Source organism: Zosterops lateralis, assembly GCF_965231275.1.
Source record: "Zosterops lateralis genome assembly, chromosome: 8".
In the NCBI taxonomy this organism is placed as follows: Eukaryota; Metazoa; Chordata; class Aves; order Passeriformes; family Zosteropidae; genus Zosterops; species Zosterops lateralis.
Genome location: NC_139768.1, coordinates 547,233 through 560,044, shown reverse-complemented (window position 1 = coordinate 560,044; position 12,812 = coordinate 547,233). Strand labels below are relative to the sequence as shown.

Sequence of the window (12,812 nt, the reverse complement as noted above, 5' to 3'; positions counted from 1 at the left end):
AAATACAGTCAGGTGCATTAAAGGACTGCAATGAGGGCAAGCCCAGTCAGTGTTTAAAAGCCAGAGACTGACTCCTGTCACTGTTTATGACACACGAGGAATGAGGCAGCACAAGGTCAGACAAGGAAAGCTCTGTCTTTATTTTCTGACTCCATCTTACATACATTTTGGTCAGAGGGCCAAAGATTGGCTGTACAAGTTTCCACCCCTCTGACCCTATTGGTGAACACCACCATCAATCACATTTCTCCTCCCAGAGAACAAATATGTAAACACAAGTAGATAAATTTTAAAAACATATATTGTTTTCATGAAGCTGCATGAGAATCTTACTGCAAAAATTTAAAGACTCAAAAGCAAGAAAATCCAAAGCAACAGAGCCCTGTTGCTTTAAGAAGACCAAGAGGAGGAGAAGTGGGGAGGTCAGGCTGTGAACACCCAGCAGCCTGGGCAGAGAACCCAGACACCCTTTCACTCCATTCCTCAAAGAAAATTAAACTTACACACACCTAGTGGCTATCACACAGAGCAGGCCTGAGGGAACTCCTATGGATATCCAACTCCTGAGTTCCCAGTAAAAGTCATGCCTTTAAGGCCTGAGATCAGACTCAGGCACTTCACACTGGCCTCTTTCCTGACAGCAGAAATATGGATTCTTCTCACGTTTATCAGCTACCCCTAAAGGTGATACCTGGCACTAATATTGAATATTTACCACACAGTAATCAAATAAATGTTTTATAATTATTTCCCATAATAACACGATCATTAAATACTTAAGTGGCTACTGGCTATGAACACAGTGCACAACAATATTCCCTTGCAAAGGCACCCCTTTGCTGCCATCACTTGTCAGATTTGCTCTGTCACAGATGCACAGGTGAAAAGGAAGAACAATAATGGGCATTTGTCTGAAATGTTGCTCCAGCTGTTCCTCAGCAGCCTTCCTACAGCACTCACAAAGCACTGCTGTATTTTATTATAAATGGTGACAAGAGCTAAATAAGTATATTTTAAGATTTTTGGGGGGGTTTGGGTTGTGACACAGAACATTAAACATTTCACATTTCTGCAGGGCAAGTTATTTATTCAGGAAGAGTGCGAGATGAAAATAGTTATATGCACTTTGTAAAACATGAGCAATATAAAGGAAAGATGGAATACTTGAGACAAAACCACCTGTTTTTGTCATATTTCAAAGTCCTGTCTGAATTGCTTGGTCCACAAATAGCATTCTATGCATTTACAGGAAAAAACAGGAAAACCTACCCAGCAAGGCACTGGGAATAATAATAAATCTAACTATGGAAAAGCGTCAAAAAAAATGGAAGCCATTTAAAAGAAACATGGATTTAATATTTGGGACAGCAAAATGCCCATATATTTTTGCTCCTTTTGCTTCCATTTATTTACATTTTTCCAGGAACCAGGAGTTTTTAAACTAATGCATATTTTTTTCAAACAATTCTGCAAAATACAGGCATGCTTGAGAGGCAGTTTTGGTTTGCTAGTTGCTAAATTATTTCTATGCCATGCTTTCATCTTCCAAATTAGTGTGAACAAGCATTATTTTCTTCTACTGCAAGAACTTTAATGAGCATGACAAATAAAATAGAAACAGTGGCCACAAACACAAAAGAAAGTGGACAAGCTTTGCCACTTGCTGTGCAAATGCATTTAAAAATGCACAATATAAAAACACAACATGCCAGAATGTTTACTAATAAACCCTGATAAGCCACCTCACTATCTTTGAAACACAACTTTGGAAGTCTAATGGTGTCACAGGAGGTCAGCATTTGAGATTCCAGACATACTTTCCTGTCAACAGCACATTTCATTATGCTTCCCTAATTACACATTCTTCACCACGCTGAGGAAAGGAAACTCCTTGCTCCAAAAAAACCTCCTCGACTGCAAATACCAGGACTTTGTAATCACTGGGCCATGTGTGAAAGCACTTTGAGCATTTCTGCCTGCGAGCTTCTTAAGAAACACAATATCCAGATAATGTCAGCAACGTCATCCTGAAATAGCCATAAGATAAAACACAAGTTTCATCACCACATTAGTGCATAAAAAAAATGAATATTTAGGTACTTCTATTGTTATTGGGATATTCTGCAGGAAAAGCAATTGCCTTGAGGGAGTCATGAACTGGCGGTGAGTATTAGGAACAACATGTTACCTGTTCCTATAACTCACAATCTCAGAGCTCATTCGTTTGTTCCACCTTTAGGAAGCAGACAGCTAAAGGAAAATAACTAATTGTTTTTATTACCGGTTTTGCTGCCAATTGACTTAGGTCTTGCTTTTGATGAGGATGAAAAAAGACCACAGCAGAAGGTAAGTGTGAGTAAAGAAAGAGCTGCAGGACAATCTGGCAAAAAAACTGAAGTGAAACATTTGAGAGTAGCACAGAAACTAACAAACCATCATTGCAAGGTGCTCGAGGAATGAAGAAAGGGAAGTGGCTTTTAAAAACAAACACAAAACAGACTGGGCAAATCAGTCATCTGAAGGGCAGCTAAAGGATAACTGCCAAAGTCAAACAAGTCAAGGCTGACAGAAGAAAAGAGGGAAATCTCCAGGGTCTTTTTCAATGCTATTTTCAGCATTTGACAGCATCCAAAAAAGAGAGAAATAAAGAAATAGGAAGTCTCCAAAAAGGCAGTGCTATTTAGGAACTGAACAGAACTCTGAAGTGAAGGCAGAAAATATAGACAGAGGAAAAGCACATATTGTACTACAGGGCTGAAGAGAAAAACCCACTGTAAATGAAGTCCTTAAACCAGAGAAAATCACCCAGGGAAGAGGTGGGACAGAACTCTGCAAATTACCAAAGACAGGACAGGAAAGGAGTTCACTGTACAAATCACATTAAAGATAATTAGGCCACGCAGCCAAACAAGTATTTTGTAATTTTGCCCATGCTCTATAACTGAAGGTTGCTGTGGCAACACATGAAACGAGAACTTGGTTTGAAAAACCAAAATATTTTTGGTTTAACTGTTAAGTAGAATGGTCTACTGTTAAGTAGAATGGAAACATTTACTGTTCTTGAAAACATTTTTATAGAGGTATTGTATGTTCTACCTAAGCTTACTGAAGATATAGAGGAATTCATTATTAGCTTAAGTTATTACATGCTGTATCTAAACCATCTATACTTGCTGAGGTTTTAATTATTTTAAACTATAAAATCGGATATCAAACTGTGTAAAAAATCTGCAATTCAGTAACACAATGAAAGAAGAGAGGAAAACCAGAAACATCAGCCATTCTGTTGAGACTTCACCAATTCAAAAGCAAGAGCAGTTTCAAAAACAAGGCCCAGGCTACAGGCACTGCCACAGCAGCATTCCTTGACTGCCATCTAGCCTCCAGCAATGAGGAAAGCTGAAAGAGGGAGGCAATGTAACCATCCTTCTGTAGAATTCCAGCAAAATTTAACATTTTCTATTTTGGTGGGTTTTTTTTTTTTTTCTTTTTAATAGGCTGGTGCTTTTACATAGAGAGTTTCCTGTTTACTTTTAAGCACCATGACAGAAAGCAGTCAGCAGTGAGCATAAATAGTGACAGAGGAAGAGCAGGGGAGGAGGAAAAGCAGCTCTTCCCACTCACTGCTTCCAGGCTGTTTGCACAAAAAGCCTTCCAATACCAGAGATTCAGCACTGCTGTCCCAGTTTATCTAACCAGCAATGGAGCATTTCACCCTATTAAGCAACGTGTGATTCCTACAGCTACTCTTAACAGGCAAGAAATGATTGTGTGAATGATTCTCACTCCACTGACCTGCACTTGTATCAAACGTACAGTGTTTGGTTTAAGGAAAATACAGATGTTTCAAGTAATTCCCAGCTGAGAAAGGAACCAAACAATAACCTCAGAGGAAGAGCATGGTACCAGGAGCTCAGTTGTCTCCTCTGTGCAAGAGTCTAATGAGACTTTTGGAGTAACCTAAATATGACACGTTGCACAGCATTAATGTGTTCTATTCTTACCCAGCCAGCTTAACATACTTCTAATTAAAACCAAAACAATCCTCAAATACCTCCAAACTACTCTGGGGTGATTCTATTTTGACCAATCTCTGCATGAGCTTCTAACAACACACTAACTCCCTCACTTACTGCACTAGAGCAAAAGTGTATTTATGCCACATTATCCTGATAATTTCCACAGCCTGAGCCAAGAGCACAAAAGCTCAGAACCAACTCACACCTGGACATGGAGCTACCAACTCCTAGAGAAAATGTGCCTAGGAAATGAACCCAGTGCTCACTTTTACCAGTGTTTGGTCTCATATTTCACACCCCATCCCAGCAGCTGCCCACGCTCCCTTCCTCTCCCCACAACACAAATCCAAGTGTGTAATCCATGGATGCCATGAACACAACACAAAAGTACAAGTGGAGTTGCCTTCCTTGATTTTCCCAGCCAAAGCAGCAGAAGATTCACTGTGTCAGTTCTGAAGGAAGCAGCTCTCAAAGGCATAGAAGCTTTCCCATCCCAAAGGAAAAAAGGTAATTTGCCATAAAAGGTTGTTCACAAAATGTCACTCCTCTCAGACCAGCCTCACAGAGGTCTGTGCACTGCAATACAGGAGTAGCCACTTCAAAATCCAAATCACCCCAACATATATAACAACATTCCCTAAGACTAGAACAATTATACTTGGTTAAATAATTATACCACAATATTGTCTTCTCTCTCTTTTCAACCTCACATCCTCACCAGAGTATTGGGCATCTAATAGTGTCACCAGTTCTCACTGCATCATGTTCACTAGCAAAAAAAAACCAATTTAAAAATCTCTAACCACATACAAAATTGGAAGTGTGTATTTATTAATAATGAATTTCAGTCAAAAAGGCACTGACTGAGGTGAAATCATCCTTTGCTTTCAGGCACAGAACAAACTCAGATAATTCTTAAAGAAGTGCCCAATTGAAGTATACAAGTTACTTTTAGGAAGCATCATGGGAGCACAAAATGCAATTAATTCTCTTTATTAACCTCACCTTTTGCATTCTAAGAAGGGAGGAAATGCAGGAAGTCAACACTGTTCATTTGAGTACAGCCTGTCAAGAAATATGTGTCTTTTTAATGCTCTTCTCTGCTTTGAGTAAGATCTTCATTGTTCTTTGCAAGATGAAAAGAGAAAAAAGAACTGAACTTCAACTGGCTCATTATATGAAAAGCTTTTAATGTGTGCTTTTTGTAACTAGCTCGCACCTGAAGGACTCCTTTCATGACTACTCTTTTAGAAAGTTAGAGCAAAAAAAAAAAAAAGAAAAGTTTGTGTTGAGAAAAATTATAGACTTTTTACATTATCTTAGGCTGACTTGCTTTTTTATTTTCATTACAGCTGTAACCAAACGGCTGTAATGAAAATAAAAACCAAGATTTTAAAACAAAAAAGATTTTTCACAAAATTTAGAAAGCCCAGCTTCTCATAGAACAAGAATTAGTTTTAATTTGGCATTAACTCCCTGAAAAGGAAGTTCAACCAAAGAAAGGAAGATGGGTAGAAGGCAATACAGAGAACACTTCACTCTAAGGAAACAAATGTATTTGAACTACACATATTACAAGTCTGAATTCATGTTAATAAATTACTCATTTGAGAAATCAGACTGGCAATTTAAACATTACTATAGAGTCATTTTGAGAAGTGAATTATTTACAAAATGAAGGTAATTAACACTAAATTACTTGTAAATAACTGCTGAAAGAAATTAACAACTGAACTAAACAATTCTATTTCAGCAAGTTGATTTTCTCTAAGAAGCAAAGCATACTTCACTGAGCACCAATGCTTCAGGAGCCAGAAAGCATTCTGCTAGTCTCAAAAACTAATTCAGAACTGCCCTTGCCCAAGTTACAGTCACAAAGGGGGGAAAATATAACAAAGAACAACAACAAAAATCTTATAAGATTTCAAAAATTGCCTGGAAGAAGAGAAAAATGTAACTATTTTATACTCCAGCTAAAATTCTGGCCATGTGTCAAACTGATTCATTCCAGTGAGATCCAGATTTCATCCCCAGAGCAATTAAAGTCTCAGCAAAGCAGTTAAACCCCATCTGTCTCTTCAAGGCAGATTTCAATTATTATTCCATAATCCTATGCCCTTATAATTACACTGATGTTCATTCTGCACATACCCAAAAACACTGGCTTTATTTACTTCAGGAAAGTGAACACAGTGCAGAGATTCACACTGCTACTGAAACCTACAGGAAAAAGAGGGCAGAGGACTCAATCTGACAGTACAGGGAACACTTCCTGTCCAAACCTATTGGCCCAAATTAAATTGCTTAAAAAGAAACAAAAAAAAACCCTGAATCACAAGAACTTCTCTTGAGAATATTACAGAAAGAAGCCAGAATTATTGGAATGTTTCCAGTTTGAAGTTTTACTTCTTGCAGACTTTGAGCACTAGACTTCTGTAGCATCTTTAACAACAAGCAGATAACTCAGAACAGTAACAGCTGTACGACCAACCCTTCTCAATGGAAATAAGGACTTTCACTTGCCAAAAACATTCAAAGCTTCACTCTGAACAGACACAAATTAAAGCTTCTGTTCCTCATGTGTCTATTTAATGTGCTGGAGATGAAAAAACACCTCAAACCGTGCTACAAGAAGAGAGGGCAAGAAAAACAACCATGAGACTCTCATCAAGAAGGCTGTTAGAGACTACATTGCTCACACCTATGGTGAACAGTATTTTCAGACAAAAATTAACGAGAAAAAAATCGTGGAAATGGAACAACAACAGGGAGAGTAGAATTAGAATTATTTTCTGGTTTGCAATTAAGACAATAAAAATATTTTCATTCTTACAAAAGCCCCACACATTTCCTACCAAGCTCTAAGTCTCCCCCATGACATTATTTAGATCTGTATGACTCAAACCTCCAAGACTGGATTACACATTTTCTCTGTAGCTGTTCACTCAGTTAGTAAAGAACAGAAGGACTGTACTAAAAGAGGCCAAATTTATTTTATTCTTGGTCCCCATGTCTTTAAAACCAAGATGCACTGAGAATAGCAAAAAGGCTTTTCTGCTCCCCAAAAAGGAACAATGAGCTTCAGAGGCCAGCAGGTTCCTGCTGCTGCCTTCCTCTGCTGGTTGTCATGTCAGGAGCCCAGTTAAAATCCCCTCTGCCCTTCCAGAGATGGTCCAAACACTCCTAATCTAAAACCACCCACGGGGAGCTGCACTGCCATCTATGGAAGAGCTCAGGAAAAGCGTTTAGCATTTAGCATTTGTTGATACTAAGAAGGAAGCGGCTTAAAAGACTAACAAAACAACAGCTGATGGAAATGAGGAAGAAAAAGAATTGTACACTACACATGAGCAATTACTCAGCACTCAGTTACTCACCCTGAGCTGCTGCTCAGCCTCATTGCCTCTCCTCACCCCAGCCTGGTGGCACAGGAACTGCAGAACCACTGCTCTGGTCACTGCCCTGGAAACACTAAATCCAAGGGGCAGGCTGGCACCAGCCCAAGCACTCCAAACTCCTAAATCTGACTCCCATCAATTGGATTTTGACACACACAGATAGAAACTGCTTTTAACTCACCACACTAGAGGACAGAAACTGCATAATTTGATCACGTATCTCCCAGCAATCAAAACATCTGACGTGTTGACTAATCACAATAATTATTCTCAATGCCTTCACTTTTTTGTCTTTACACTCCCAGCTTGCAGAGTAAAGGAAAAACATGGAACAAAAGCTCACAGTAACCTACTCAAGAGCACACTTCTTCAGAAAGAATGAAAAACTGCATCAGAAATTCTTCTGCATCTTCCGATTAGAAAATATCATTCCTTAAGGTTTGGGTTAAAGAAATCAAATAATCATAATTTCTACCAAAGCCAACAAGTACAGGGAAAAAAAAGAAAACAAAAAAAATCCCACTACTAAGAGGCAATTCAACACTTCAGAGCTACATTTTCCCCCTCGAAACCCAAGCTACTGAAAATACATTTCTGCCTTGCAAAAATAAAATGTGCTATTGATGCTTTTCTCATTCTGACAGAAGTCACAGTACAGTAAGCACTGAAATTCTGGAAAAGCACTAACAGGATAAAAAATCAATGGGTAGAAACGCCACACGATCTTCTAGATTCAACATCAAGTCTTAAAATCTCCTTTCTCCACTTCCTCAAAAACCAGCAAATACATTCTCCCATTTTTAAGCTCTCTCTAAAAACTTTCTACTTTCAATAGACAAAGAAATAATCCAAAATAGTGAACAAGAATATCAAAGGCTTCTAATGTACCTCTGCTCCACGAGGCTTACAACAGCTTCTGTCAATCAGCACAGTGATTCAGGAGTAACTCATACCCGTGCACAAATTAATTCACAGGGGCTACATCTATCAAAACCCAGATAAACACTCCAAAAGCACAGTAAAAGAAGTGTCTTACATTTGTTTGTTACATTTCAAAGTAGGTATAAAAATATCTGTATTTAAAACTTATCAAGGACAAGGTTTACAAACTTCCCTGTTTCCTTGGCATGCGCATGGCATGTGTCTGGGGACAAGGGTGTTTGTTTTTCCAGTGGTCTCCATCAAACTTGGGTTTTCCCTACAAGCACCAATAAAGCTACAAAACTCATACTACAAAAAATCCCTAACAGTTTTTCCAAGCTGGCCACAATTGCCACAAAAAGTTAATAAACCACTGCTAAACTCTTCCAAGCACTAGACCCCAACTGCATAATTTAAGACAGAGAGCAAACAATACCACAAGCAGCTGAAAATATCTCAGGAATTCATATTTAGCTACACACCAAGAATATAATTACAGAGCAGTGCCTGAGTCTGAAAGTGGCATCTACAAAACTAAACTGGGCAGTGGTGACACAGCACCCAACACGCCTGAAACATACAAAGCACAACACATCGATTAAACCAAACTGGCTTTGTCAAATGTTCTCACTGTTAACACCATGTTAATGAAATCCAAGCTGACTAATTCAGAAGTCTGTGCAGATAAAGGAATATGAACAGGACAGACAGACAGAATTTTCTTCAGGCCCACTAAAGTTCCAAGGCTGGCTCCCTGATCTCAGATGAAGGATCACAGCACAGCAACTCTCCTTTCAGTCTCCTCATATTTAATGATGCATCTTGCAGATCAGTTGGAGTTTAGCAAAAAGAAAAAGGTTGTGCTGCATTTGTGTATCCCACTGGAGATGTCCAAAGAGCCAGGTCTGTACCTCAGAGATGCTGTGACTGAACGAAGAGAGAAACCATAAATCTGCTGCAGCTCACAGGGGCCCGATGAGCACAGCACAGAAACAATAAATGCAGGAAGCCACAGAGGCAACAGCTGCTTTCTGGCTTTTCCATTCCTATGTTTAGAGATCAGTAGGAGGTATTGAACCTATCCCTTATTCTTTGTGAGCGCTGCTAAGAGATTGCATGAGGAAGGACCTGTTTTGTCCTGACTTTAGGATAAGGAAAGGAAAAAATGTGTGCAAACAGCCTGATCAAGGCCACCTGTGGAGAAACAGGAGTTCCTAAACAAGAAGTTTCCCAAAGTTATCAACTACAGAGGAAAGAGGAAACAATTTTTTTCAAAAGCATTAATATTAAAAAAAAAATACTTCATAAGCAATAAACTCACCACACTAATAACACAAGTTCTGAAAAGAGATACATACTATGCTGTTCATTTCTGAAGAGTCGTAACTTCCACAGGGATGGACACTTCCTATAGGCTCCAGCCCCTCTTCATCCCACATGTACGTGCCATCAGAGCTGTCAGACGGAGAGAGCTCAAAGGAGGAGCCAGCCCTGTAGTTCATCTCTGAAGAGATGACATTCTCACTCATGTGTTTTGTGCTTTCACTGTTGTCATCCACTGCTTGAAGAAAACAGCATCAGTTAAGATTCCAAAAACAATCCAATATTCAAAAAATAAATGTTAAAATGCCTGTTACTGGTGTGCTACCTTTGCTGGAGCTGTACTGGAACAGAAATATCTGAAAGCTTTCTCCAGTATTGCTCCCACATCAAAGGGGAAAACCTCAAGCTGGTTTGGCAGCTACAACCAAGGAATCTTCCAACCTACATCTTTGCTAACCTTTTACACTGCCCTAATTCACCCACCGTGGAAGACACCTTCTAGAAATCTGCATCTCTTTAACATATTAGAAGGTGGGTCCAAAAATATATCCTTTGGATCTAGTCTTTCAATTGCAACACCTCTTAAACAAGCTTTTATCATGAGAAGATTTGAAAATGTGGCTTTCAAAAGCATCTTCTTTTGGAAGTGTCTTCAATTAATTCTTAAAGAATTAATATGCATCAGAAAAAACAAAAAAGGCCCAGTAACAATCCAGTTTATAACTGAAGTAATTCAATTACACATCCTACACTTATTTCCACTACTTAGAAACAGTTACAGCTGTTCTCTGCCTACAGAGGTGGAGAGAGCACGAGGTGAAATTTTCTTAAAATAGCATCAACCCACAAAAGGAATGGCAAAGCAAGGATATGAGGAATCCCACAACCACAACACAAATGTGTTTAAAGGAGGTCACCTTCATTTTTATCACAAAGAGCTCTTCAAAGTAATGCTTGGGGAAAAAACTACAATACAGAAAAGGCATAAGCAAAATACTATGCCAGCATAGAGCAGTTCCATTCTGAAACAACTCATAAGCAATGGGCAATTACATTAAATAACTTCATTACCATTACAGGGTTTGAACATAAAATAGGTATTTACCAGACACATTTATATCAAGCCAGTCATCAGCATTACAGCAAGGTCCTCCACTTTCCTTGAGAGACGTGAAGGACTCAATGGAGGTTCTGCTCCCACGCTCTAACTCCTGAAGGCAGCTCTCCTTCTGCTGGATCTGCACAGTTCTGTTTGCCTCCTCTATATCAATGAAATCATCACTGAAGTCTTCACTCAGATCGTTCTTCTCGGAGGACGACAAAGACGATATGGATATCTCATCTCCATCATCGCTCATACACACCACCTTTGACCCATGTTTCCCCAGAGCTTCCTGCAGGCCCTGGGCAGGCTCTGCTCTCTGAGCCCTGCTCTCCAGGATACTGTTTTTATCCACGGCTCTGTTGATGTTGGCTGAAATCTCCGCGCTCTCCGCGCCGTGGCCGCCGCCCACCGCGGTGCTCCCGGCAAAGCGCTGCCGGGTGGGCTTCAGCAGGGAGGGCCGAGTCAGCCTGTATCCATAGGAAGGTGCTGACCCAGATCCATTTGACAGGGGAGGTTTCTTGGAAGGAGGAGCTGACGTGACCGAGTACGGTCTGGTGAACCCGTACTTCCCCGGCTCGTTCCCGTTGGGGACATCCAGCTGACACGCGTTCCTCGGCAGCAGGGCAGACCTCTGAGACGTCCTGGCAGGGAGATTCTGACTGTGATAAGGCCTTGTAAGATCCACAGCTTTGTTAAAGGAATGTGACCTGGTTAGAGATGCGGTGGGGAGGAAAGAGTTCTGAATGGAATGTGAAAAACTTTGCGATCTCACCATTTTGTCACAGGAAAAAGCCTTACTGTTGTCTGTGGACTGTGCCAGGCTTTCCCCTGAACTTGTCCTCGCGGCACTGGAATTGGCTCTAGGCCTCTGCAAACCTACCACCGGCCGAGTTCCATAAAAACCATTTAAATTTGACCTTGGGGCGTTGAGTCCAGAGTATGTCCTTCCTGACAGGGTACCTTTGGTGAATTTAGCTGAACCAGAGAGTCCAGGTATAGACTTTGGGTTTAATTCCTCAGTAGAAGACACAAACATATTGGTTTGCTTTGCTGCTTTTGAGGCAACCGAAGCAGAGCTGTTCAAACCCACCCTGAGCTCATCGTTGCCCAAAGCTCCTGGAGACTGAGGAAACTTCTCCGAATCAATTAATTTTTCGTTAGAGTTGCGCTTGGCGTTGGCCTCTCTCCCATTCTGATTGTTAAGCTGATATTTATTTGATTTTTTCCAGTTGTAAGCAAAGGAAGACATTCCAACAGTGCCATTGTGCTTGCCGAAATTCCTGCCACCATTACTCCCTGCTAAGCTCACGGCCGTCCCGTTTGGCATGGGCTGCAAAACACTCCCTAAAGTTTTCGTTCCATACTTCGGTAGCCTGGAAACCAAGGATGTCCTGTTTTGATTTTTTTCTTCCATGAGCTATTGGGTTCATTGGTCCTTAAAGGGTGCTTGAGTCTAAGAAAGAAAAATAAAACAATGTTAAACCTGATTCAAGCACACATTAAACACAGTTTTCTATACATCTGCAGCTGTATGCTTCCTACATTTCTGTGACTAACTCCACCATGCTGATCAAAAGTAACCCAGACAGGCATTGTGAACTCCAGAGTTCCAGCAGGTATTTGGCAATACTACGTTCTTCAGATCACAGCTCCCTCCTCCAACTTTCATTCTCTACATCAACCATCTTTTTTTTCTTTTCCTTTTGTAATCTATAAAATAAACTGGAGAAGAGGTTGAATTATTTTTTGTTGTTGGCTTTTTTGTTCATTTATCCTTCTTCAGCAACAAACTGAACATTTCTACTGTGTTAAGTATTAAGTCACAAACTTAAGTATTTTTTAAAAAGCCACAAATATGACATAGCAAAAACCTGTGGTCAGCAACACAAACCTGCAAAAACTATGATGTAAAATCTGACTAAAAGCTGATTTTTTGAGATTGCTTTCAGTTTCCTCAATGGCTAAAACTTGTAGGAAATAACCACTCATCATGCATCTCAGCACAGTATTTTTTTGTTCCCAGACCTTATGGATATCCCTGAATCA

The 12,812-nt window shown here is 40.0% G+C and overlaps 1 protein-coding gene across 5 annotated transcripts in view; it reads right to left on the bottom strand.

Annotated features, from left to right (window-relative positions):
• CCSER2 (coiled-coil serine rich protein 2) overlaps window positions 1–12,812 on the bottom strand; it is a 52,923-nt gene that overhangs the window by 29,214 nt on the left and 10,897 nt on the right. For 4 of the 5 annotated variants that reach the window (XM_083866944.1, XM_083866948.1, XM_083866947.1 and 1 more), the window contains exons 3-4: window positions 10,767–12,219; window positions 9,697–9,899 (exon numbers count right to left, since the gene is read on the bottom strand). In XM_083866944.1, coding sequence (XP_083723070.1) covers window positions 9,697–9,899; window positions 10,767–12,180 — 1,617 coding nt within the window. In that variant the 5' untranslated portion in view covers window positions 12,181–12,219. The remainder of the gene's footprint in view (window positions 1–9,696; window positions 9,900–10,766; window positions 12,220–12,812) is intronic. The other variant, XM_083866946.1, reaches the window with a different exon arrangement.